Source organism: Oreochromis niloticus, linkage group LG1 (assembly GCF_001858045.2).
Source record: "Oreochromis niloticus isolate F11D_XX linkage group LG1, O_niloticus_UMD_NMBU, whole genome shotgun sequence".
NCBI classification, from domain to species: domain Eukaryota; kingdom Metazoa; phylum Chordata; class Actinopteri; order Cichliformes; family Cichlidae; genus Oreochromis; species Oreochromis niloticus.
Window position 1 is genome coordinate 20323938 of NC_031965.2, and position 26855 is coordinate 20350792.

The following is a 26855-nucleotide window of genomic DNA, read 5'->3' on the forward strand; positions in this document are numbered from 1 at the left end:
CTCAAAGCTAGTGCCCTTGGGAAAGGAAAGATATCTGGCATTGCCTTCCAGTAAAACTGAAAGAATTAAAGTTCTGTATCCATCATCTGAACCAGCTGCAGAAATGTGCTACGCCAAGGTTGTGGTTTCTGAGCTTTCATCTACCAGAGATTTTAGGAGTACTGCTCAAGAGCCAAAGTGTACTCATGCATTGGAAAAAGTAATGGATTAGTTGTACTTTTCCATGGAAGCATCAAAGTGTGGTCTTCTAATATTATATGATCATATGAAAGAAGTCAGTATGAGTATGGCGTGAATATGTCAGGGTGCGAAAATATTTGTAAAGTAACATTACAATGAATGTACTGCAACAGTGGTTGCTGATACAAGTAACTAAGCAAAAAAAATGTAAGTTGATTTAATAAAGAACATCACAGCGTTGTCATTCCTTTAAGTGTTATGACTCATGTAATTGTTAAATCAAAGCTAACTTTTTCCATTCTGTTATATTTTTAAAAACATTACCGCTGCTACACATGCAAAACTAGATTACCCTTAATGGGTTATTTTAACCAAACAGGCCACGCAGCTTTACAGTTATGTTACAATGTCACCACCTGGTGGCACTAAATAACTCTAACAACTGCTTTTGCGGGTACAAGTATTTACATTTCAGTATTATTAAATATGTGCACTGTACAGACTATGTTCAGAACTCATATTGTGTAAAGATTTTAATGACTCAATAAATACATATTTAGAAAAACAGAACAAATTTGAAATCTGTAAACACTTCATACTGCAATACATCACTGCACAGTACAGAATAATACTGCTTTTTGAAATGTTGCAGAGGGATACAGAAGTAGTATCACACATTATCACTGATTGGGTAAGACGATGGGGGGGGGTTTGGTATACTAGTTTAAGTTGAAATTAGTTGTAAGGTTTAAATATTTTAGTATACATATATATATATATATATTTAAAAAAAAAGGTTACCAACTATCATTTGTTGGCGTATTTAGCATTACAGGGGAATAACAGGTTACTCATAGCTGCAACAGGAATCATTTCACAGCATTTTGCTACTTTACTTAACAAAGGTTCTTTATCCATTGCAGATGTTTCAAAAACAGTAACCATAAAAACTATTTAACTACTGTAGCGCTGTTTCCTCCTTTTACATCAATTGATGTTTATGCAGTCTTTCATAACCTGCATTTGAGAGTTTAATATTCATACAGTAGTACAGTAGATACAATGTCCATTAAGACATAAGCAAAAACATGAAATCTGCTGATGCACAACTTTAAATGTGCATTTTTAAGAGATCTAGGTTAAGATTTGTTACCTACATGTACATTCACTGCGTCTGTTAACTGTCCAGAAGGTTTTTAGCAGCAGCAGGAGCAATGAGTTACCTTGGTACACAGGCAACAAATCTAAAGGGAAACATAATCTATAAGCTTTTTGTTTTGTTTTTTTTAAATAACAGGACATAAACAGCCATTCAAAACACTTTAAAGAACACAATCTAGCAACATAAATCAGGCAACACAGCACATTTCCCAAGGTGAAATAAAGGAAGCAGTAAAAGCAAGGCAAGGCTCAGACACTGCACAGTCTGTTGGCAGTCTTATTGAGCTCAATGGTGGATCATCCATCATATTAAAATCACTAGTTAGATATCGTAGGGTGGAGATGAACGCAGATGACCACAGTACAAAAAAAAAAAAAAAAAAAAAAAAAGCAATCTCAGCCTTTGACTTTTAAAATTTATAAACCAAGACAACTGTGTTGCCTTTCAAGAACTGTTCAGTGCACCAGCAAGATCTACATTTACTGTTTAAATAAAAATACCAGCTAGAGATGCTGAGTTTGACACCCTGCAGTTTGGATGTCCTGTGAAAAAATATTACATTGGCTTAGTCTGTACTTTAAATACTTTCAAGCGTGCAGTAGCAAAGTAGATTATAACATGAAAACATGGATGAAAGAAAAAGGGAAGTTGTCTGGCAGAAGATGCAGGCACACTTTGAGGAAGATCGTAGAATTACTCACATGTCAACAAAACACAAACTTACGAAGATCAGTGCTTACGTGTTTCCTTTTCTCTACATATTAATGTATCCCCAAACTCTGCATATAGTCGCCAGAGCAGGGACCCTGTGTCAAAATGCATTTTTAAAAGACTAAAATCCCCTTTGAGAAGTAGTGCGAAAATTATTGCTATAGTGCTAATCAGATTCTATTAAGTAGACAAATGCAGGAGAAATAAATATTAAAAGGGGAGTGGGTGTTAAAGGTGCTACTAACAGGATGTAGCAACTCTTCTGCTGTTGTCCAAGTGCCTGTTTGTTGAGTATTTAGAAATAAAATGTCCAGAATAATCTGAACAAGATGCTGATTGCACTGTTTGATGACAGAGTTCCTAAAAAGACAACAGAGGCACGTTATTCCCCATGAAATAAGGCCATGTGGAACAACTGTGGCCTGCACTTTAGGAAAGCATCCTGCAAGCGGCACCTTTTATTGTCTGAAGAAGATCATACAATTATATAATAAGCAGTGCATTAAATAAAAACAACAAAAAAACAGTTTCTAATATTTATACCATGAGTCACAGAAACCAAAAACAACTTGTGCAAGCAGTGGACTGTTTGTACTTTACTTGACATCAGGAACAACCCACCACTGCATGCATTTTTGTGGTCGATGAGTGCTTGGCAATTCTTCCACCGCCTACGAGACGGATGCGGAGCAGCTTCGAGTGACCGCTGCATGTTCCTGAGGCGAGGTAAGGGAGATGTTGGGATCAGCCAGCAGATGAGTTGCTGAGGTGAGGTGACGGCCTCTACTCTAGTTTCTGCTGCAGCTTCTTCTGGAAGCAGACGGGCAAAATCGAGAGCACGGCTAGTACACCGAGCACAGCCAGGGAGTTCCAGGAGACGGCTTCGCCCGCCGTGGTGAGTTTGTACAGTGTTGTACCTGCGTTGATTGCTACAAAGGATGGTGGAGCCACTCCTGTTGATCAGTGTGGAATGAAGGTTAGTCAGTGGTGGCAAACATTACCAAAATGGATCCAGCAGTAGAGAGAAAAACAGTCTTACCAAGAAAGGTACCGATGAAGAAAACCCCCAAAGGCACATTGATGACAGGTGAGGTGATGTTGATGAACCAGTTGGGTAGAAAGGGGGTTATCCTCAAGAAGATGATGTAATTGATTAAATGATTTCTATGTTTGTCAACCTGCCATTAAAAATAAAATATAAGAAAAATCATGAGCAGAATATTTCTGAAATTACAAACAATAAATAAATGATCAGCTTTTATTAAAATCATGTCAGAGGACTGCTGTGCTGTGGAATACTGGGTAATATTGGGGATATTAAAACTCATCTCATTAAGCAATCATTAAAACATGTATAACACGATAGTGTACTAGCAGGGACTAAAAAGAGAGAGCCTATTTCTTAATTAAATCCAAAATCAAATTTAAAACCCATCTTTTCGCATACGAGGTCTTGACTAATTCAGTCCAATCTTGTCTTAAAGACCTCACAGTACCATATCACTCCAATAGAGCACTTCACTCTCACACTGCATGCTTGCTTGTGGTTCGTAGGGTATCTAGAAGTAGGAGGCAGTCTTTAGTTTTCACACCCCTCTTCTGCGGAAACAGCTACCAGTTTGAATTCTTTATTTTTAAGATTAGGCTTAAAACCTTCCTTTTTGCTAAGGCATATAGTTAGAGCTGGATCAGCTGACCCTGAATCCTCCCTTAGTTACCATGCAATAGGCCTAGGCTGCTGGGGGCTTTCCATAAAGTACTTCTTCTTCACTCATTACAAGCTTACAAACCACTTTGATCATTAGTTATCATTAATCTCTGGTCCTCTTCCACAGCAGGTCGTTTGTACTGTCTTCCTCCCCTCACCTCAAACCGATTGTGAAAAATGTCCAACCCTCACTGAGCGTGGTTCTTCCTGAGGTCTCTTCCTGTTAAAAGGGAGTTTTTCCTTCCCACGGTTGCCAGGTGCATGCTTAAAGGGGGTCATTTGATTGTTGGCGTTTCCTCTATATTATTGTAAGGTCTTTACATTATACTATAAAGCATCTTGAGGTAAATGTTGTTGTTATTTGGCAATATATTTGTGGGTCTTTAAATGCAATTCAAAACCAGTACAACTAAAGCAAAGCACAAAGAAAATGCATAAATATATCAAAAGAACAAAAACCCCCAAAACAAAACCAACGAAAAAAAGGTTCTTTCTTGTCAAAGCTCTCACCTGCTGAGACCATTTCTGTGCTCGCTCTGTGAGATATCTGTAGACCACTGGTCTGCCCACCAGATATGACAGCATATAACAGAACGAAGCACCCAAGCCAGAGCACTGCCAACAGACAGAAAATGATGAGTGACTGAAGAAGATAATACAGAAAAAAAATCTCAAAGCTGGAAGCAGAAATGACTCTTCTGGTAACTGACTTATAAAACATTTAGAGTCCTTCACAAATTAAATATGTATCTCTAAATATGATTATTAACTATAATGCAACACAATTTCCATATTCCATCGCATTTCATAATGCTAGCAGCAGAGGTGTGGTGTTAAGAAAAGCTGCACGTAGTTTCAAAGAAAAGGTCTTTGGGTTTTCACACTAACCAAAGCCCTTCTTGGCTGTAACAGCAAAAACATCATGGTTTAGTGTGAACAAGGCTAAACCACTAGTGTGAATGCATCGTGTTTTTACAGGGAAAAAAAAAAAAAGTCCACAAGAAAAAACAACCAGCCAAGTGGTCACAGCAGACTATGATGCAACATAGTCACACGCAGCTGTATGCTGTTCATGCAGGTACTGAGGTTAAACTGGTGACAATGTTAAACATGACATTTTCATTCTATCCTTGCATGTTTAAATGTGGAATTTCCCTTCAAAAATATACGAAAAGCCACGTGATTACACTGCTGTCTGCTCTACATTTACAGTTGTGGTTGGAAGTGTTGCATAAATTCATCATGGGCTTGAATCAAAAGAACTCAGTGAAGTTCTAAGAAGGTGAGCTTTGGATTTACAAAAGTTGGGAAGGTCTCTTGGAGCCAGTTCTAAACAACTGTAGACTGCAGTCGTTCACAAGTACAAGTTAATCGGACGAGTCACTACTTTACCAAGGTCTGGAAGAAGGCCTTGAGAGGATATTGGCTAGGATGTTCAGGAACAACCAAAGAATCACCAAGGCTCATGAATTGCAAACTGCTGAAAACCTCAACTGAAATTTGCAGCTGCCCACATGGACGAGCCAAAGAGCTTTTGGAGAAAACTATTACAATCATATCAAACAAAGATTAAGCTATTTGGTCACAATGATAAGAGTTATATTTGGAGGGGGTAAAGGTGAGGCTAAGAACACGGTATCAGCTGTAGGGTTAGTATCAGGCTCTGGGGCTGTTTTGCTGCATTGTATTGGTACAATGCAAAAAGATGAAATCATGACTAAGGACTACTTCCAAATTCTTCAAATTCTCTTCAAATCAACAGCTACAGAGTTGAAACTTTGACACAGTTGTGTGTTGCAACAGGACAATGATCCCAAACAAACCAAAACTGGTTTTATAACAGATAAAGTTCAACTTCTGGAAGAGCATTCCCAAAGCTCTGACCTCAACCCTTTTAAAAATGTTTGGATTGTGCTTAAAAATCAACTAATTTAAATGAGGTGAGATGGAAAATTTTGCCAAGAAAACTGGTCAAACATTCAGCCAGACTTATCCAGGAGGTTATTGATGGTTGCCAAAAGCATCTGGTTGTGGTGCAGCTTGCTAAGGGACATTTAATCAATCACTTTTTTTTCCTTCTTTAAAGTCATTAAAGATGTAACCATAACTGTAAATTATAATTCCGCTGTATGAAAAACTTTAAGACATGTAATCATCCATCTATTTAACAAAAGGCTGTGGCTTGACATCCTTACGTAAATAAACTCAATGTTTTCACTTACAAATTTCATACTGTTCTTACTCACCAAGCACACCAAGAAAAGAGCCAGAGGGAACGGATAAAGATATCCAGACAGTATGCTGAGGAAGATCGATCCAGGGATTGCAAAAGTCTGGAGGCTGGTAAGAGTGTTAAGGTGTATTTCTTTAAAAATGAGCTCCACACAAGATTCCTCTTCCCACATAAGTGCTAAAAGAAAGATCCACTACAATGATGGTAATCCTTTGCCTGTAGTTTGAGCAGTTAAAATGAAATTGTGTGTACACATTAGACTTATCCTCAGAGACATCCTCTTAATATTGGATACAAAGTTCTGCTTGCTTGACTTTTACAACAGACTTAGAGCTGACACTCTGAAAGAATGACTCAGATTTTTTCTAATAATAAATTTTACATGTGGGAGATACCACTGACAGTTCTGAAAGTTCATACATGGTCATACTTTGTCAGGAATGCCAGCTGGAAGATTCAGTGAGAAGAAACTAATGAAGCTGCAGCCAGAAAAAGACAGTAAATAATAACTTCAGTTAACACAAAGTTAACTGAATAGCTAGTGCAAACTATCAATGCAAACCAGACAGTTTTACTTAGCCTGAACCTCAGCAAAGCAGTTCAGAGTAAGTAGTAAAGTACATGTTTTACATAAAGGGTGATGTCTTCTCCAAGGATACAAAACATATGTTGCAAAGTAGGCCACCAACACCTGGGTATAGTAGGTGTCTTTGTATTTAGACAATACTGTTCCCAAAGCTTTAGCATCATCCATGTCTTTGGGGATCTTGATTTTCTCCATTTCATCACTGGAAAGAAAAAAAAAAATCTTGTGTCAGTCACAATTTACTTAAAACCCTTTCCAGTCGTTTTTAATATATAAAATCAGCAAATGATTATGTAATTGGTTTGTGAATTAGCACTACCGGTGAGAATAGTGAGTTTCTTCGCAGGGATGTTAAAAATTGAAGCTGTACAAGTACAGAGAAAAACTCTACGTGCATGTTTTACTATTATGAGTCCAACGCTTCTAATGAACGATGTGTACCAGCAAATTCCTCTCTGCATTTAACCCATTCACTTAATGACTGGATCTGTCCAGTTTTCCATTGCCAATTTCATGTTGACATCATCTCTTCTTGCTTCTAAATCATATCTCAGCAGTTCTGGACTTGAATACCATGTCAGAATTACTCTCTCATTTTTAGCTTTTTCATTTACCTAACAAAAACTGCCAAAATCCACCAGTACAGAGCTCCTAATAACTATGTAGATCAGGAGTGCACCGATGCCTGGCTGTCTTGGTTAGCTCTTCACTTGATTAACTATTTTACTAGCAAGGCATTACAAACACAGTCAAGCACACCTGCACTTAAAAATAGTGGAGGCTTGAGTTCAAAGCAACCCCTGAGGCCATTTACTGCATCTCCACTCTGCTATGCCCCTCTATTTTTCTTTTATTTACATTTCTAAACAAAGAGTAAAGCCTCCCCAAAGAATTTAAAGCGATCTCCAATGTCGTGGCTAAACACTGAGGGAGATTATGCTTTTGAAGCAGCCAATGGTCTCAAAAGACATTTTTAAATGCATTTGTTTTCATTAACATTTAAGCTGAAATCCTAACTTCATTGAATAAAGATCCAAACATTATGTGGTTTGTCTCCTTTGTCCCCAAATTCAATTTCATTGCACAGTATTTCTATAGCTCCAGTCAACAACAGTCCTGAGGGCACTCAGTAAGGAAAAGACCACAAACTTTTATAGAGACAATCCCAACTAGTTATAAAGCAATTTCTGTCAGTTTTTTTTTTAGAATAGGTACCGAACAAAACCACTAACAGAAGAAAGTGTAACTCGTCATTAGCTGGTGAGTAAACAGTCATCAAGATAATGACAGCTTTGCCTTCAACACAAAACTACTGTGTTGTACTCAGCAATGGGAATAAGTTGTTTATTGTTTGTTTGTTTTTGTTTTTTGAACCATGACTCATCACCATTCAGTTTTCAAGCCTGTGTACCACTGAATGGAAATAAAGTTATATACACCCTACCTGTGAAACAGCAGAACTGAATCTATTACACAGAAAAGCAATGTCTAGTAAAATGCACTCCTTCAGATCTGAGAAGTGTTTTGGGTAAAGTGTACTTCATGCTGAAACAACCACACCAGGGCAACTTACTCAGAAAGCTCTGGGAAGTTCCTGTAAACGAGGTACATGACTGAGGCAGCGCAGGCGAAGATGGACACCAGAATCAGCAGAGACATGCGTGCTGAGCCCCCCGCGCTATGCTGAATCTCTGTGAGGAGAGAAAGTAAGTCAAACACCCAGTTAACATAGAGTAAACTATAATCAGATAAACATCCTACAGGTAAGCTTTTGTATAATTTGCATCACTCATTTAAGCCACTACGGGGAACCGAATCTCTCTCGAGAGACACTTGTGGCTATGACTGAGACTGTCTCTTTAATGATGCTTTCAGTATAAACATTATAGAAAGGGAGAACTGCAATATCTAACTGTGAGATCTTGATATATGCAGAGAGGAAGTTCTTTTTGTTTTTTTGCTGTTTGCTCATTTAAAACCACACTGCAGCACACTATGATGGTCTGGCAACACATACCGAGCCTGATGTCACATGCATATTTGATGATAGCTTATGACACTGATGATAAGCTGACACCTGAGTGTAAAATATGAATGTTATGGTCTTTAATTATTCAATTAATACTTAAAATTTCTAAGTTTTTGATTGAAGCTGACTTTACCATCAGCTTCAATCAAATACTTGGCACTAATAAAGATTATGCTTAAAAAGGTTTGGTTAAATACATTCTAAACAAAGTTTGTGTGACATAAAAACACAACTGAGCATTACTTCATAAAGCAGTATTGCCATCTGGTCACTCCTGCCATTAAGATGCATCTTAGAATAATCCTTTAATTGTTCCACAAGGGGAAATTTGGTTGTAACAGCAGCCAAAAAGACACATATACAAACAAACAGTACACAGGACACAGAACAGAGTCTGATCCAATCACAGTTAGACAGATGTAATCACTTGCAGCACATTCAGAGGTGATCTGAGATAAACATAGCACTTCATCAGTGCACACATGGCTTTAGAATGAGCGTGGATATCACTTCCCAGCTCTTATGCAAATAAACGTCATAGCTGTGTCCCACTTTTCCTCTTTAACAGCAGGACACAGCTATGCACTTCTGATGCCTTATCTGCTGGAAATTAAGACTCAGTCTATTTGAGGCATACATTTTATATAAAAGATGGACCTGGCCAGCAGGACACCAGGCTCCAAAGTCAGCTGATTTTCCAGCAAGTCATTAGCCCTTTCTGACAGAGTGCGGGTGGTTCCTTACTACTTTGTTATTTTCCACTTGACACTCCCCAGTTTCATCTTCTCATCCAATATGGTCACATCCAGTTCCAAAAAGCCCATAGCCAGATGCCAAACTCAAGGGTTTTACTCTACAAAGCAATGTGTTATGTCAGCATGGCTACGTACACTGGATCGGCAAACCAAATTGACCAAAATATATGACACACTCAAAATGCATTTCTATACTTTTCTATGTTTGTTTTGTTTTCTGTTGTGGTTCTTATCTGAGCTGGCCATTTGGACAAGAAGGAACAAAGTTCATAAGAAAAAAAACACTTCAGCTCTGAACTCATGTGAGTCCTTGACTGAAGGGAAACACTCATATGTAATCCATGCACCATGTGTAAGTACAATACCTGTTAATGTGTAATAAAGTTCAGATACTCCCTGTAACCTTAGCCACTTTCGACATTGCTTTCAGTGATGGTGGAGTACATTTACTCACTATTTGCACTTTACTTTTTCATTTACAGTTCACGCAAATTGATACATTTATTACACTTAATATAATAGCTTTTTGACATGAGCTTTTGAAATGCAGTTCAAATGAAGTTTAATTAACAATGCACAGTTAATTAAACTTCATTTACCAAAAAAGAAACTAAAATAGCGAATACTTTAGAATTACTTTCTGTACATTTTTCTGGAAGTAGGCGCTTTTATGTTTATTCTTATGGAGTACTTTTTTGTCGTATCCTTACTTTACCGTTAGAGGAGATGAATACTTTTCCAACTGTCTTTGTTAAACAGCAGTTTATCTTTTCGCTGATAAAAAAATAAAAAAAAATAGTAATTTGAACTATTGGGTTAATGTAGGCATGCTGACTAAACTGCCTTAATACCTTAAATGGGGCTGAGGTGGATTTTTAGCTAACTTTGTGATGTGTTATTTATAAGGTTTGGCGATACAAAGCAAAGCATCGAAATCAACCAGGGCTAACTTTAGCTAGCTGGTTCCGGCTGCTTCACAATCCGCAACGGTCTCAAAGTTAAAAGGACGCAGTTGAGTGGTCATATTGCTTCATCTGTCTCTATTTGCTTTCCTCTTCTTTTTCGTTCACAGTTAACAATTAGCTACCGCCATGAGCCTACCTTTCAGGACTTTGGAGTTACTGGCATTAGCCTTCACCTCCTCCTGTGCCGCGGACAAGCCGTCCGTGTCTCTGGTTTCTCTCCGCTTTTTGGCCATTTTCTGAGATAACGTTAAGATTAGCAGCACCGAGGTGTAGTGGAGTAACAACCGGCAAGTCGATCGAGTGACACCGGTATGTCGACAGCCTGCTGACACGTTACAATGGTTGACCTTTTACCTTCACATTCAGCAGCAAACATCCAGTTTTCACAACAGCGCCCCCATCTGCAGTGAAGTCTACTTTCATATTTGAAAGACATTTTTATTGATTATTATTGATTATTATTCAGTTTTATATATTTAACGTGTTTCATATCGGACGAGAAACACCTAAGAAGTTGATTAAAATACAAACTGATGGTACTTTACAGTTTATACTATACTTTTTTGAGGCAAATACTTTGTATCACAATCTGTATCTGTATCTTACATTACTAAGCTTGTAAAATAATAACATCATATATTAAATTCTTTCAGACAAAATTACAAAGATGAGGGCGCACACAGCCATATAATTTATACAGATGGTTCTCCACTATAGACAATTATAGAGAAACAATTATCAGTCAGGTTTTTATTACGGACTTGCGCTCCAGAATTAAAAGCAAACAAAAAATAAATCCAAAATAAACACATACATCACAATAGGAAAACAAAACAAAGAAACATACAGATGTACATACTGCACATACTTTATTTTGATTCAATAGACCAACTATATTTAAAGTTGGGGTCAAAAGTTCACAGACACTCATCTTAGGCATGTATTTTTTTTATAAGTTTGGGGCTTTTGATGATTTCTTTGAACTGTTCTTTTCCCAGGATGGAATAATTGTATACTATACATCTTTAACTTCTAACTAAAAAAAAAAGAAGGTGCACAAGTTTAAAAAAAAAAAAAAAAAAAATATATATATATATATATATATATATATATATGTTTTCACTCATTCACATGGGTTAAATTTGCATGCTAAAATGCATAAATACACCCCATTAATACTGAGTTCTATGTCCCTTAGCAATTTGAAGAAGTTGAAGAATTTGGAGGAAGTTCTACTTCTTCATCATTCAATCCTGTTTGTGCAATGTACCACTAGCAGCAAAACAGCCCCACAACATGATGGTGCCACCACCACGCAAGACAGCTGGCAGAGTTCACACCATTATATAGCACATCGTTATAGGGGTGACTTATTGGGAAACAAGGATATCCCTCTGGCATACTTTTTTTCCCAATTAAAAAATATTGGATCTTCTGGTCTGCCACCTTCAGCTCAACCTCCTGTCTTTTTGTCAGTTCCACTGTCTCCAAAAAATACAATATAACAGGTCTCACTTCAGTCTTGTAAACCTTCGCTTTCATTCTTGCTACTATCATTTTGTCATGCATCACCCCTGACACTCACACTATCCGTTGCTTTTGATGTTTGGCCCCAGGTATTTAAATTCATTTAGGCTTCACCTCTCCACCTGCTTCCCTCTCATTCACACGCATGCATTCTGTCTTTCCTATAGAAACTTTATTTCAGACTATCAAATGAGAATGCAAATCATTCACAGTAGCCTAATGAATAGCCTTAAATGACCTTTATTTATGTAAAGAAATCAAGAAATAAAAGGAGTTAAAACTAAAAAAAAAATTTAAATCGTTGAATAAATGCAGCCAGTAGGTGGGTCAGCTTCCTCATCTTTTTGAATTTCAGTAGATAATATGATACCATGTAGCTGGAAACTACACCTCCCAGAGGTCCACGGGCGCTGCCGGATGTTCGTCTTGCACAAATTTGGCGCTGATCTATCCGGGTACTTCATTCACTGCTTCCTTTCGCGCCGGGTAACCGGAGAGCTGTGCGTCCATGTGCGCAGTGACTGGGAATTGATAGAGCTGTGATATATTAAAATCCGAGCCGTAAACAGAGTTTTCGTGATGGATCCCGAGGCTTTGGTCGAGGCCCTTAGGGGTACGATGGACCCCAATCTGCGTGAGGCCGCGGAGCGACAGCTGAACGAGGTAAAAGTTAAGATGAAGGCAGTTGTGGCGCGGTCTTGGTTGGGTCGGGCCTCGGCCGTTCACAACATCAAGATGGTGCGATCACGCAGGCTGGGCTCTGCTGCCTTTAGTGTGGCAGTTCAGGCGTTCATGTCCCGCTCGGCTAGCAGACTCTGTGATTGTCCAGACTTAAGTTGCTGTTTTTGCGTCACAAAAACGAAGTGATCAGTCCTTTTTGTGATTAGGTGATAACACGCTCGTGTGGCAGTAACCAGCGTCACTGTTAGCCTCATCTTCAGCCAGCTGTGCCGCTAATGCTAAAGAAGCTAACGGTTGTTGCCCTGCCGAAGCGATAAGTGTGAGCTGAGCTTGTATCGTTTCGGTACAATTTCGACTAAATTCAAGGCTGACACGGCGGAAGAACGATTCTAGCGGCTTGTTAGGTGACAAAAGAGGCTGGTCAAATGCAAGGCAAGTGGAAGGCAGGGTATTTAACAGCGGGATACTGGTGTCTAGCTAGGTGGCTAATGTCAGCTAGCTACTTGGCTACTTGTTGGATGAGCTGCTGTAGCTCCGCTACATAGCAGCTGCTCACGTGTCACTGGCAGTCCCTGAACTGTTCACAGTATTTAGCAACGCAATAAAATTTACATAATCGATTATTTTAGTACAGTTTGTCTTAGCTTCCCGTTATAGAATCGTGGGCTTCACATCTACTGCGTGAAATGTGTAGTAAAATAGTTTGTTTTCCGAGGTCCGTGTGAGCTAAAGTTCAGAGTTAGCAACTATCCTGGTCGAGGCAGCATCCGCACTGTGTGAGTGAAAAAATGTCTGGTCACACTAACCATTAGTTTTATTTCTGATATATGGAAATTAATCTGAATAAAACAACTGGATACATTTTTAAGGTAATTCAAGTCGGTTTAAGTTGTGCGTTACTTTCCTGAGAGCGTATTTGGTTTGTTAATGGCGATTAAATGCGGGACAGAGTCCTGCCATCCTGTAAAATTAAATCACCATCCCTGGCACTTCATAGCACAGCTGGTGTACTGGAGTGCTTTAGGTGTATCTAATAAAAGTTATTGCTGCAAAGCGTCTTAATTTCATGTGCCATTGAGGACCTAACTGGTGCTGTATAGTGATGGAGTTGGACACATTTCCAACTCAATAAGCATAACATGGAATAATCATTTTTTTGTTGTTTGGAAGTGCACTAGCTTGCATGGGCGTACCGAATGAAATGGTTGAGTTTGTTTATTATTCAGGCGCTAATGTCTCAGTTATGTATTTTTGGCAATGCTTGGGGCTAAGGTTTTGCTTTACACCCACGTAAGCGTTGTTAGTGTTGCTTCCCTTGAATGGCAGAGCTCGGAGTATTTTCACAAAGCTGGCTGGACCTCTTGGAGTTGTTTTTTTGTTTTTTTTTGTTTTTTTCAATAGAAGTCATGTCTTCTGGAGGAGGATGGAGTAAATCTGTGGTTTCTAAATGTGGTTCTTTGCTTAGTCATAAACTCTCACTGCTTTTCATGGAGAATTGTCAGTTGAACAGTGAATGAAGCTTAAGATAAATTAAATTCAGTGACCCTTGAACTGTAGGACATTAATGTATTTATTAGAGACTGACTATGCTGATGTGTTTTTTAATGGCTTTAGAAGTTATCAGGTACCAGTCTGATATAGTTTCTGTTCTGGTGATGATTATTTTATTACTTAATCATATTTTAGGTTGGACAAATGTCTTGACTGATGCTGTAAAACTGACCTGGACTATGGGATATTTTTTCCTCCTCCTGTAGTAAATTATTTTTAAAAATCCTTCAAAGATCATAATATTGCAGATTTGTAACAATAAGTCATGTGCTTCTGTTTTCAGTTACTCAGCAACAGTGTTGATGTATGAGTATCTGAGTACATAGTGTGTGCTCAAACTGCCAGGTTAGATTTGGACCATTTCAAGTATACTTAAATGCCAGCTCAAAAAGATTCATTAAAACTAACTTGAAGTCCAGCACACATGAAACTATACTAAAAGAGAGATGTTGGGGCGTTGGTTAAACAGGCTACCCGTATGCTGAAGGGCTACTATAGGGGCCTGGGTTTGATTCTCCCCAGGCCATTTCCTCTGTGTCATTCTGCCTGCATGATGGATGTCTGTCTCTCCTTTCCTGTCAACTCTGCTATCTTGTCTAAATAAAATAATAATAAAGGCAAATAATGAATCTTTAAACAAAGAGATGGGAGATGTTTTGTCTTTATAACCGGCTTACATATATTTGTTTTCAATGCTTACAGGGTCACGCCCGGGTAAATTTTGTGTCCACGCTGCTTCGCGTCACCATGACTGATCAGCTGGACTTGCCTGTCAGGCAAGCAGGTGAGTCAGAACTTTCTCAGCAAACGAATAATTATACAGTCGTAGGATTTAAAAAAAAAAAAAAAAGCCAAACGTTTTTGCATTTGTTAATAATTATTCTTAATTGCAGTTGTTTTCTTTGAAAGAAAAGTGACTCATCATTGGGTTTAATGTTCTGTTCATATGTTTAGTTTGTTTTCTGAGTCAAACTATTTTATGACTTGAAACCAAATTCACATCCACAAATAAAAGATGTGATTACATTTATTTATTTATTTTTCGCATCTGTAAAAATGTCCTCACTTCAATTTCTGTTTGTTTCAGCCCTTGAGTTTGTTCAGTGCTCAAGGACTTGGTCAGGAAAATTAATTTAATGTTTTGTTTGGTTTATTTTAAGCTCTTATTGCAATCCATCAATGTATACCTTAGTGTCCACTGAATCCACCTTGCTACTGTTTGACTTTTTTACCGCTTTTATCCTACACTTTACTCCAAATTTGTCAGACTGCATTAAATAAGAAAACGGATCTATTACCTGCGATCCCAAGTTATAGAGGCTGATTATATAATTTTTTTTTTTTTTTTTTAAGGGGGAGTTATTAAGTGATGATCTGTGATTCACACTTGTTTTTGTGAGGCTAAAGTACCACGCTGAAGTGCAGTGCACACGTGGAGTTGGTTAAATATAGCTTCAGTCAAATGCTGCTCTCTGAACATAGAACTTTCCCTCCACTGACACCTTCCTCAAAGTTAAAATCTGGGCCAGAGTTGTTACAGAAAGTGCACACATAGCATCTTAATTATTGTGCGCACACCTCCCAAGAATACATGGCTCTCCCAGCAAATTAAGCTTCTATAGATCTGTGCTCGGGTATTATAAATTACTTTTTTAGCCATAAGGGAAAAAAAATGTCAGACATTATTTTGCGGTCCAGACTGTACAGAAGCTTTGGACTAATATCAACAGTGAAGCTGATTACAAACGAACGTCGTCTTAATTTATTGTTCTGGCATGTAGTCACTTTGGTTGGCCAGATTACTGTTTGCAGCCTGTCTGGTTTGATGCTGGTAGGCTGTCCAACACAACAAAAATGCTTTTTAAATTTTTGAAATATGAGTGGCGCTGCTTTAGTGGTGATTGACAGTTATTAGATAATTTTTTTTCCATTAATAGTTTGATCAGATGCATTGATGGCAGCCAGCTGTCTCTGGGCATCATGTTTGAATGTAGATTTACGTTGTATGTGAATACGTGTTGACAGGATGTGCAGCGTGAGTTGTTTCAAGATTTGTTACCAAGTAAATACAGAGGGTGAAAGTATTTTGTGTAAACACATTTTCCTCGTGGTTATAAATTTAATTTATGACACATTGCTAGCGACTTTGTTGTGCAGTGTAGTCATCGGTGAAAGGGGGCGGGGGGCTGTGCTCCATCAGCATTGATGGGGTGGATTATGATTGACTCACAGTTGCTGTAGGCATTTGTGTTGACCTCCCCTCTCTCAGATGCCTTTCCTTGTGAGCTACAAACCTCATAGTGAGGCCCCCACACTGTAGATGTGAACCCAGCTGACACCCTGGTGCTACATTCAAAACTGACCTACAGATGGGGGAATTTATTTCTGCAGCATAGGCTTTATTTGGCGCTCAATTCACATTGCTGTGATGTACGCAGCTATAATGATGATGGGTGCGAGTTTAGGGGTTGCATGAAGTTGGTGGCTTATTTTGATATCCCATCGTAAAGAGAAGTATGATTTTAAAATCATGCTTTCCACGTTATTTTTTCCTTCTGGTATTTGAGACTGCTCTTTTTTTGGTAAAATCTGTTGAAGTCTTTGTGTATTTTTCCATTTTATACCCATTTTAAGATGGCAGATATACAGCCTTTTACCTTTTCTGGGGATCATATACCCATGTGTCAGTTTCATAAGTTCACATCGTTCCCCAGAATAAGTCTTTGGAGTGTCTCTCAAACGTTATGGGAGGAATCCTGTCTTCAGTTTAGGAGTTTTTGCTTTCATTGAAGTTAAAGCTATCAGCTGTTGTCTTTTTATAAATCTGTCACACCTCTTTCCTATACAGTGAAGTGCTGTCAACACTCCTTTCAAAGTCCAGTTTCACTACATTTCAAACCAAGATAACAGAAAGAGCCTCAGGGAGCAAAACTTGAAACAGTTTCTTTAAGTCTCCTCTTCATTCTCCACATGGTTTCTGTGCACTCATTCTGTGCTTTCATTTGGAAGCTGCCCAACTATTTGTGCTAAAATGTAATCTTTTTTTGTGACGTTTATTACGGTTTGTGTGTGTGTTGCATTTCTGGGCTGTGCTCTAACCTCTGTGTTCCTGTCTGTCCAGGTGTGATTTACCTTAAGAACATGATAACCCAGCACTGGAGCGATGGAGACGGTTCAGGCACAGAGACGCCTGTTAATAACATCCCCGAGGAGGACAGGCAGTTCATTCGAGACAACATAGTGGAGGCCATCATCCACTCCCCCGAGCGCATCAGGTAACCACAAACCCCACTGGATGAGTAGAGCGAGAGAAGGAGCTGAGGAGAGTTTGTCACTCTTGCATTATGTTACCCAATCTGAAAGTCGTCTGTTGAACTTGTCAGGGTCCAGCTGACAACATGTATTCACCACATGATCAAGCATGACTACCCCGGCAAGTGGACGACCATCGTGGACAAGATTGGCTTCTACCTGCAGTCAGACAACAGTGCAGGGTGGCTGGGCATCTTGCTTTGCCTTTACCAGCTTGTCAAAAACTACGAGTAAGTCAGACTTTTCCGAGTTGACCTTTACATTGTCTTGAGACCCACACGCTGTGGATCTAACATTGAGCTTGTGGGCCTTGTGTATGAAACAGATACAAGAAACCAGAAGAGCGTCAGCCACTGGTGGCCGCCATGCACATCTTCATGCCCATGCTGAAAGAACGCTTCATCCAGCTGCTCCCTGACCACTCTACTGACTCTGTCCTCATACAGAAACAGATCTTTAAAATCCTCTATGCCCTCTTCCAGGTATTCTTTGGTTTGTTCAGTAAAATCATTGTTTATTTTTAATTCTCCTTCTTTGACACACATCTTAATATCTAGTGACACTGGAGTAAATAACTGGCTTGTCTCCTTCCACAGTACAACCTTCCTCTGGAGCTCATCAACAGACAGAACCTGACAGAGTGGATGGAAATCCTGAAAACGGTAGTAGACAGAGATGTGCCTCCGGTAAGTAGGAAAAAAACAAAAAAAGATTTCCAGTTTTCACAAGGTGTTCACATTTACCTGCTCCACATGCTGACTGTGATACTGGTTCCTGTCTGTGCTGCAGGAGACAATGCAGATCGATGAAGATGAGCGGCCTGAGCTTCCATGGTGGAAGTGTAAGAAGTGGGCCCTCCACATCTTGGCTCGGCTCTTTGAGAGGTAAAAATCCAATAATTGTTCCCTTAACTTGTTCGGTAAATCATAGGAGCAAGTTTAACACACAGACTGCATGTTTTAAAAAAACAAAATAGATGCACCCACTGTGTTTGGACTCAGCATTTTTGAAGCAACATTGATGAACTACACTCAGATTAGTATAAGTTAATCCTACCAGACAGCAGTCACCAGAGCTGTTTGTGTTGCTACATCAAATCTTCCTCACCCTTCACTTTAAGCATTACAGTGACACCCCCCCCCCAAAACAAAAAACCTTCTCCCCTCCAGTTAGTATGAGGAAAGAAACTAACCAGTGTTTTTTGTACCAGGCTGTAAATGTGCTATTTAATGCTGTTTTAGTACTTCAGCCCTAAAGATTGCCACTTGGTTTAACATACATACTGTGTTTGCAGGTATGGAAGCCCAGGAAACACAACCAAAGAGTACGCAGAGTTTGCTGAACTTTTCCTAAAGGAATATGCAGTCGGTGCACAGCAGGTAAGAACTTAGGAAGATGAAACAGCAGCAGCAGCTCACCTTTTAAATTGAACTTTGTTTTTTGGAGTGAAACCCACAAATGTAAAGAGTTACTTTTCACACTTTGCCTCTAGGTGCTGCTGAAAGTCTTATACCAATACAAGGAAAAGCAATATGTGGCTCCCAGAGTACTCCAACAGACGCTCAACTATATCAACCAGGGGATAGCGCACGCTCTGACGTGGAAAAACCTCAAACAACACATCCAGGTAAAAATTCAAAATGCTTAAATGTGCTAGATATTTCACAAATGTGTCTAAGACTGTTAGTGGTTTATGAAACACTTTGAAAAAGAGCAGTGAATGAATCTTGATAACTGCAGTTTAAAATGCATCTTTGCATATGTAATGATTGCAATGTGAACTCTGATGTACCGTTTTTGTCCAAGAACAAACTGTGCTGATGCTCCCTGACCATTGTGACTTTGATCTTTCAGGGTATCATTCAGGACGTGGTTTTCCCCCTCATGTGTTACACAGACAGCGATGAGGAGCTCTGGCAGGAGGATCCATACGAGTACATCCGGATGAAGTTTGGTAAGCTGAGATGGTCAATGTCTGAAAGCCAAAAGAGTTCGTGCATGAGTGATGACTAACAATTGCTCCAATCTGTGCTGTCTCTGTCAGATGTTTTCGAGGATTTTATCTCTCCAACAACTGCAGCCCAGACGCTTCTCTTCACTGCCTGCAACAAGAGGAAAGAGGTGAGGCCGTTTTTCTTAGTTGTATTAAAAATTTGTACCCTAAGGGGGAGGAAAAAAAGAACTATCCCTATAATCTGTATTTGAGGTCCAGAAAATAATAAAATGTTCTTCTTACTCCGTTTAGGTGCTGCAAAAGACTATGGGCTTCTGTTACCAGATTCTCACAGACCCCACCTCTGACCCCAGGAAAAAAGACGGCGCCCTTCACATGATAGGCTCTCTGGCTGAAATCCTGCTCAAGGTAAACGTCTCTCTGCTGGCCCGTTTTCTCCACTTATCTGACGAATTCCTGTTTTCTAGGCACAAACTAAAAGACCTTTAGTTCCACTTTCACTCATGTTTTTACCATGACTGCCTTCCTGAGTGTTCAGTTGCAGATATTGCACTGATGGTGAAAACTGCTCTTTACTCAGTTGTGCTTTATTGCAGTCCATTTTAATACTTTCCTAGCTGTGGGCAAAATATCAGCGCTGAAGCTGTGTAATTATCAATCACCCGAATTCAGCCTGAGCATCCTCTTTCTGCAAACCACTGCAAGTGTAAACCGTTTTGATTGCCTCATGAAACTGACTTTTTTTTTTTCCTTCCTCCTTTTATGCAGAAAAAGGTATACAAAGACCAGATGGAGTTCATGCTGCAGAATCACGTCTTCCCCCTGTTCCGCAGTGAACTGGGATACATGAGAGCCAGAGTAAGTGATCACATAATCCACATAATCACCAGTCGTCAGACTTGTGTGATAATAGCACGGAATAACTTTACGTAGGATGTGTTTAATCAGTGGGTCCTGCCGCCTTTTCCCATAGGCTTGCTGGGTGCTGCATTACTTCTGTGAGGTGAAGTTCAAAAATGACCAGAATCTGCAGACGGCCCTCGAGCTGACCCGCAACTGTCTAATCAATGACAATGAGATGCCAGTTAAGGTGGAGGCCGCTATCGCCCTGCAGGTTCTCATTAGCAATCAGGAGAAGGGTGAGATAATATATTCATGGAGCCTGATGTTATACTAAAACACTAAAGTTCAGTTCCCATCTAACAACATTTTTCCTTGTGTCGTTTTTAGCCAAAGAATACATCACCCCCTTCATTCGGCCAGTGATGCAGGCGCTGCTGCACATCGTCAGAGAGACGGAGAATGACGACCTCACTAATGTCATACAGAAGATGATCTGCGAATACAGTGAGGAGGTCACCCCGATTGCAGTGGAGATGACACAGCATTTGGTAAGTGCAGCCATGATGGAGGCTACATTGTCATGGCATAATCTCACAAAGATGCCACATAAAACTGCTCCTATAGAGCGATAAATGAGGAGAGCTGTCATCCCATAAGGGAAACAATGTTGTATTAATTAAAAAAAATTTCTTTTTAAAAAATTGAAGATTCTGTCATGAACAGAATCAGTATCAGGGATAAGTGTCTTGTCAAGTTTCTGACTTTTCTTCTCTTTGGCTTCTTTATTTTCCATCTCATGCACTGATGATTGATGCTGAATGTTTGCAAAGTGACTGCGGTTCCTCTCTGTGCTGCTTTTAAGAGAAAGCTACAACAAAATCTTTTCTTTTTTTTCCCCTCTTTCCTTTTTTTTGTTGCTTTTCTCTTTTCAGAAGTGATTAATATGAAGGCTCCAATCTCCTGCCTGATGATTCATGTGTTGCTATGAGGTTCACTAGAAAGTGCTCGGCTCATCATAGACACAGTCGTAATGCTCTCTCCTGTTTGCTCTCTGGCAGGCCATGACGTTCAACCAGGTGATTCAGACGGGCCCTGACGAGGAGGGAGGGGATGACAAGGCTGTGACCGCCATGGGCATCCTCAACACCATCGACACACTGCTGAGTGTGGTGGAGGACCACAAAGAGGTTAGCATCATAGCCACCGTAGCCGCTGCCCACATGTACACCCCTCCCGGCTGATCGCTCATCTCGGTGCCACTTCCTCTGTGGAAGCGGCTCTGGTCTGCTGCTGCAGCGTTCCTGCCAACACACTCGAGCCACCCACCAACTCCTGGGAACACGCTCTGTTCTCACCATGTTCAAAATGACTCAGAGGCTGAGGCAGACGCTAGAAATAGAGCCGGGGCACGCTGCCACCATGTCTGCTGAAACACAGGACTACTGCTGCTCAGTCAATAAGCACTCTGGGTTTTTTAAATTGCGTAATGGTTCTGTAATTCAGGATTGTCAACATGCATTGCTTTGCTGCACCGAAGTGGTATCATTTTATTTGACCTGTGGATTTGGAAAATGGAAATGTAACCAATTCAATGGATGTAGGTGCATTAGAGGACATAACGGCACAGATGGTATTGACTCAGATAAGTGTTGTCCCAGGTTAAAGTTAGTACAGTTGGAGAGTTCTAGTCCAAAGTTTCCAAGTGGATCTGGAAATTGTGCTTCCAATTCAAATTTCCACGTATAACAAAGTTTGGATCCAAAAGACTATTTTTACTTACTACTCGTGCTAAATTAAGAGCCTTATGTGAAGCAAAAGCAATATAGTTTTGATCTCAACAGCTGCATTTTCTTCAGTGAACCAGAAAGTGAAAGTGAATTCTGAATTTTCTTTGATGTTTTGTGGTGTTTCAGATCACCCAGCAGCTCGAGGGCATCTGTCTGCAGGTCATCGGCACTGTGCTGCAGCAGCATGTACTGGGTAAGTGAGACCGGTTCTTCCGGTGTTTCCACATTCCTCCCGCATGCTGGTCTTAAACTCTTTGTGGTAAACGGATCGTGTTTACCTCCAGTGATGCACTTTCGGTTTTCCCCCCAGAATTCTATGAGGAGATCCTGTCCTTGGCCCACAGCCTCACCTGCCAGCAGGTGTCGCCGCAGATGTGGCAGCTCCTTCCACTTGTGTATGAAGTCTTCCAGCAGGATGGGTTTGACTACTTCACAGGTACTTTGATTTTTCAATTAAATTTTCACACCCTGTGTAATTTTGTCTGTCTGTTCAGCTGAGTGAATAACTGTCTCTTTCAGATATGATGCCTCTCCTTCACAACTATGTCACAGTTGATACGGACACCCTCCTCTCTGACACTAAATACCTGGAGATAATCTATAGCATGTGTAAGAAGGTAAGGTGCTGCAGTTGATTCTACATAATGTGAGATGGCCTGTTTTTATTCTGGCTAAATTAGTTGCTGAGTATGATTTTTGGTGGTTAAACCATCCTGTGTGTTCACACAGATCCTGACGGGCGATCCAGGTGAGGACCCAGAGTGCCACGCAGCCAAGCTCCTAGAAGTGATCATTCTGCAGTGCAAAGGCCGCGGCATTGATCAGGTCAGTGTTGAATAAAGATCGCATTTACGCTTCAGAATAACGAGCTGTGACATTAAAAAGAGCATCATCACTTGGCTGTGAAATAAAATGTAAAAGTAGATTTTTGTTGTACAGTTCCTGCTTGGGTTTTTTTTTTTTTTGTAGTATTATTATTTTTTTTAAAACCTCATCCTGCACTTGAAGGTTGTGCCTTTGTTTGTGACGACTGCACTGGAGCGTTTGACGCGGGAGGTGAAGACCAGCGAGCTGAGGACTATGTGCCTCCAGGTGGCCATCGCTGCACTGTACTACAGCCCTCCTCTGCTCCTCAACACTCTGGAGAATCTCCGCTTTCCCAACAACACAGAACCAATCACAAACCACTTCATAAGCCAGTGGCTGAAAGACGTTGACTGCTTCCTTGGGTAAGACTGATGTTTTTAATACTGCGAATCGCAGCTTAGGTGTGCGCCAGTTAGCAATTGAAGATGCAAAAAACACATTTGCTTTTATTTCCCCAGCTGACATTGAATAGTAATCACTGTTAATCAGCACGAATGACTGCTTGTAAATTTAAAGCAGGCTGTTAGGGCCGTTTCTAACAAAGCCCTGCACCTTTGTTTTCTTTATAGCTGCATATGTTTATTACTCTCTAATTATCCATTTAGCTTTTCACTGATCTTGTAAAAGAACTTTTTAATAGTATAGGTATTTTGGATTAATAAGCTGTATTTCTCACTGTGAAGAAGAGACTGGGAATGAATCACGGTGTTGTCTACACGCAGCATCAGGCTCTGTCTATGACGCTGTTCGCTGTGTTAGTTCTTCTTATTTTGCTGCATTTTCCCCTCCTCATACTGAGTTGAGATCACATTAATGGAGCTGGGTACTGAAACTGCAATAAAAGCCTCCCAACAAGGGAAGGGGGAGAGATTTTCAGTTGTTTGTGGAGAATTTCAAAACGTCGACAAACAAAGAACTGTTCCAGACTCCTGAGCCTTTGGGTCTAGCCTTGTTCCTGTGGTTCACTAATGCTGGTGCTCAGCAAGTGTAGAACAACATGGCAGTTAATGTAGCTGCCTCTTGTCACATCTGACCGATGGCTCTTTTTTTTAGAAATATCGGGTCGGTGCAGCTGCTATGTGACTGGAGCGATACACAGATGAGACACTGAAGAAAAGGAGGGATAGTCACCTTTTTTTGGAAAAATGTCTTTTCCAGAATGAACTGATTATTTTTATTTTAGCAGATTTAAAGGTTACCTTGAAATCACTATTAACGGTCTACCTGCTGGCAGTGAAACTATAGTATAAAATTAAAGTGACTGGCCCAAGCGTCTTATCTCTCAGTATTTTTTGTGTTCATCCTTGATGAATCTCAGAAGATTCTGCACCTTTTAATGCTTTTACTCCTCTCTCAGCCTCCATGACAGGAAGATGTGCATTCTGGGACTATGTGCTCTCATGGATCTCGAGCACAGGCCTCAGGCCATCAACCAGGTGGCCAGCCAGCTTCTTCCAGCAGCCATCTTGCTTTTCAGTGGCCTCAAGAGGGCGTACGCTTGTCGAGCAGAGCATGAGAACGATGAAGATGATGACGAGGAGGATGGGGAAGAAGAGGATGATAATGGTAAGATGAAGATTTTTATTTATTTTTAATGTGTCTAAGCGTTCAGCGTTAATCAGGGAGGTAATGTCTAAATGTGTCACCTTACCTCTGCAATTATAGCGGAGCTGGGCAGCGACGAGGATGACATTGACGAGGAGGGCCAGGAATACTTGGAGATGCTGGCAAAGCATGCAGGAGAGGACGGAGACGACGAGGACTGGGAGGAGGACGATGCAGAGGAGACGGCACTCGAGGGCTACACTACAGCCGTAGATGACGAAGATAACTTGGTGGACGAATATCAGATCTTCAAAGTCATTCTACAGAGTAAGACCACAAGCTGCCGATGGCCTAAAAACAAACCACTATATGTATTTGTATTTTTTTTGACATCACTAATTGATGTCACCTTGATGTGGTGCAGATCTCCAGACCCGTGACCCAGCATGGTACCAGGCGCTAACGCAATCTCTCGACGAGGAACAGGGCAAACAGCTTCAGGACATCGCCACACTTGCAGATCAGAGACGGGCAGCACATGGTGAGGCCCGGCTAAGACTACCCAAGTTTTCCAATTTAAATCTTGCAGTGCTCTAAAGTCTGAAAATAAAGTGTTTTTGTATGTGCTGCTTTTTCTTTTTCATTGTTGTTGATGCAGTTGTACCTGTAATAAAAACTACTGTAGCATTCACTGCCTCCATCTAATTGCATTTCAGACTAACATACTGAAATAAGCCGTTATTGGCTCAGAAACGCATGGTATAATAAAAATCTGACGTTTGCCACACGAAAGAAAACATGTCTAAAATCCCTCTTTGGTAATAAATGTCAGTCCTTCTCGCCATTGCAGCTTCTGATAATAGACCACAGTGATGGCCAAGCAGTTTTTTCCAGACTGTTCTTTGGTTAGACCAACTTTTCCTTCTTCATGGGGGCCTAGTAGGAATGCATAAACAAACAAACAAATAAATACTGCCCGCGCCCAGTGGGAGTAAATAAAGTTACCTGTCATGGTAAAAAGATACAGATTTTACTCCTTGGTTGTTTTAGGTGAGCTGCATAGCTGGACAGCAGTAAATCTTGAGAAAACAACTGTTTTCTCCTGTTTTTATTTTATTTAAAAAAACAAATTGCCTCTCTTATTACAGAATCCAAGATGATCGAGAAACACGGCGGATACAAGTTCACAGCGCCAGTGGTGCCATCTACTTTCAACTTTGGAGGCACTGCTCCAGGAATGAATTGAGTCATCTGTTCTACTTTTTATTACTCCGTGACTGATTGTAGTGAAGTGAAAAAAGAAGAAAAAAAAAAAAAAGCTTGTGTTGTTCCCTTAAGTAGTGGTTCCAGAACTGGTTCTTCTCAGTCATTCTTCAATCTGTCAAATGGGGGAAATTGCACCAAAATGCAACCAGTGGCTGGGAGGAAAACGAACCAAGAACTTGAGCACGATGCAGGAGATGATGATGATGATGAAGAAGCTCTGAACAGCGCTGTCTTCTGGAGCCCAGCGTGGAGGGGATACCATGACAGCAACTCTTTTTGGCTTTGTGTTTTTTTTTTTTTTTGTTTGTTTGTTTGTTTGTTTTTTTCTCACTTACACAAAATTTGGGGGATTAACTGTTAGAATTGATAATGGGACTAAATATTTCATTATCACCGTCATGGCCATTTGGCCTAATAAGATTATACCTCTGGTAGTGGTGAAATCAACGTTATTTTCAGCATAAACAAAACTCATGTTTATGTACATACAAGCCAAGGTTATTGTTTATTTTTCAAGTAGCCTTGAAAAAAAACAACCAGAGGCATTTGTAAGGTATCAACAGCTGTATTCATATGTAGCATATTGGATAATTCATAGCACTATGTGATGCCTGATCTCTGTAAATTAATAATACTAGCACTTTCATATTGTTCAGGTCTCCTAGCCCTCTGTATCAGACTGCAAATTTTTTTTTAAATTGAAAACTATTTAAAAATGAAAACAGCTGTAACTTTGTTACTTTGCAAGTGATTTCTGTAATGGCAGGTTGTGATAATCTGGTTACAGAGGGGATCAGTGGGCGACTTCAGGAAAAGAGAATGCTTTTGGTGTTCACTATTGGCTGCAGGACAAGTGTTTGAGCACTGACAGTGCAGTTGGATACATCTTTGAAGCATGTACAATTGGACTTATCGTGAAGGTCTCAAGCTTTTGGTTGGTGTATGGATGAACCATCTATATATACAACAACATATTAAAAAAAAAAAAAAGATAAGGGAATTCATGATGACGAGTGTTTCCTTATCCAGGCTTGTGTCTTTACCTGCTTTATAAATGTGTTTTATGATGAATGAGTAAATAACTTTTTTCCTCAGATGACTACCCATCAAAAAGCAGCGCTCTCAGGTGATCACAGATCAGAATTCATTTTTTTAGTATTAAGTATATGTGCACGATGCTCTGGCAACCACTC

The 26855-nt window shown here is 40.0% G+C and overlaps 2 protein-coding genes across 2 annotated transcripts; one reads left to right on the plus strand and one right to left on the minus strand.

The window, feature by feature from the left end:
• Window positions 1-698: 698 nt before the first annotated feature.
• On the minus strand, window positions 699-10693 carry tmem41b (transmembrane protein 41B). Its single transcript, XM_003442286.5, has 7 exons — window positions 10466-10693; window positions 8154-8271; window positions 6654-6782; window positions 6008-6101; window positions 4272-4376; window positions 3093-3231; window positions 699-3006 (listed from the first exon to the last, which is right to left on the minus strand). The coding sequence occupies exons 1-7, from the start codon at window positions 10560-10562 to the stop codon at window positions 2837-2839; spliced, it is 852 nt and encodes a 283-aa protein (XP_003442334.1). The 5' UTR covers window positions 10563-10693; the 3' UTR covers window positions 699-2836.
• Window positions 10694-12304: 1611 nt separating this feature from the next.
• Window positions 12305-26652, plus strand: ipo7 (importin 7). The gene is made up of 25 exons (XM_003442285.5): window positions 12305-12519; window positions 14791-14872; window positions 17210-17363; window positions 17472-17630; window positions 17726-17882; window positions 17997-18086; window positions 18190-18284; window positions 18695-18779; window positions 18893-19027; window positions 19255-19354; window positions 19445-19521; window positions 19646-19762; window positions 20123-20212; window positions 20328-20493; window positions 20585-20745; window positions 21256-21384; window positions 22111-22177; window positions 22295-22420; window positions 22504-22601; window positions 22714-22809; window positions 22993-23213; window positions 24209-24417; window positions 24517-24723; window positions 24821-24937; window positions 25545-26652. Exons 1-25 carry the CDS (start codon window positions 12436-12438, stop codon window positions 25640-25642), a joined length of 3120 nt encoding a protein of 1039 aa, XP_003442333.1. The 5' UTR covers window positions 12305-12435; the 3' UTR covers window positions 25643-26652.
• The last annotated feature ends 203 nt before the right edge of the window (window positions 26653-26855 follow it).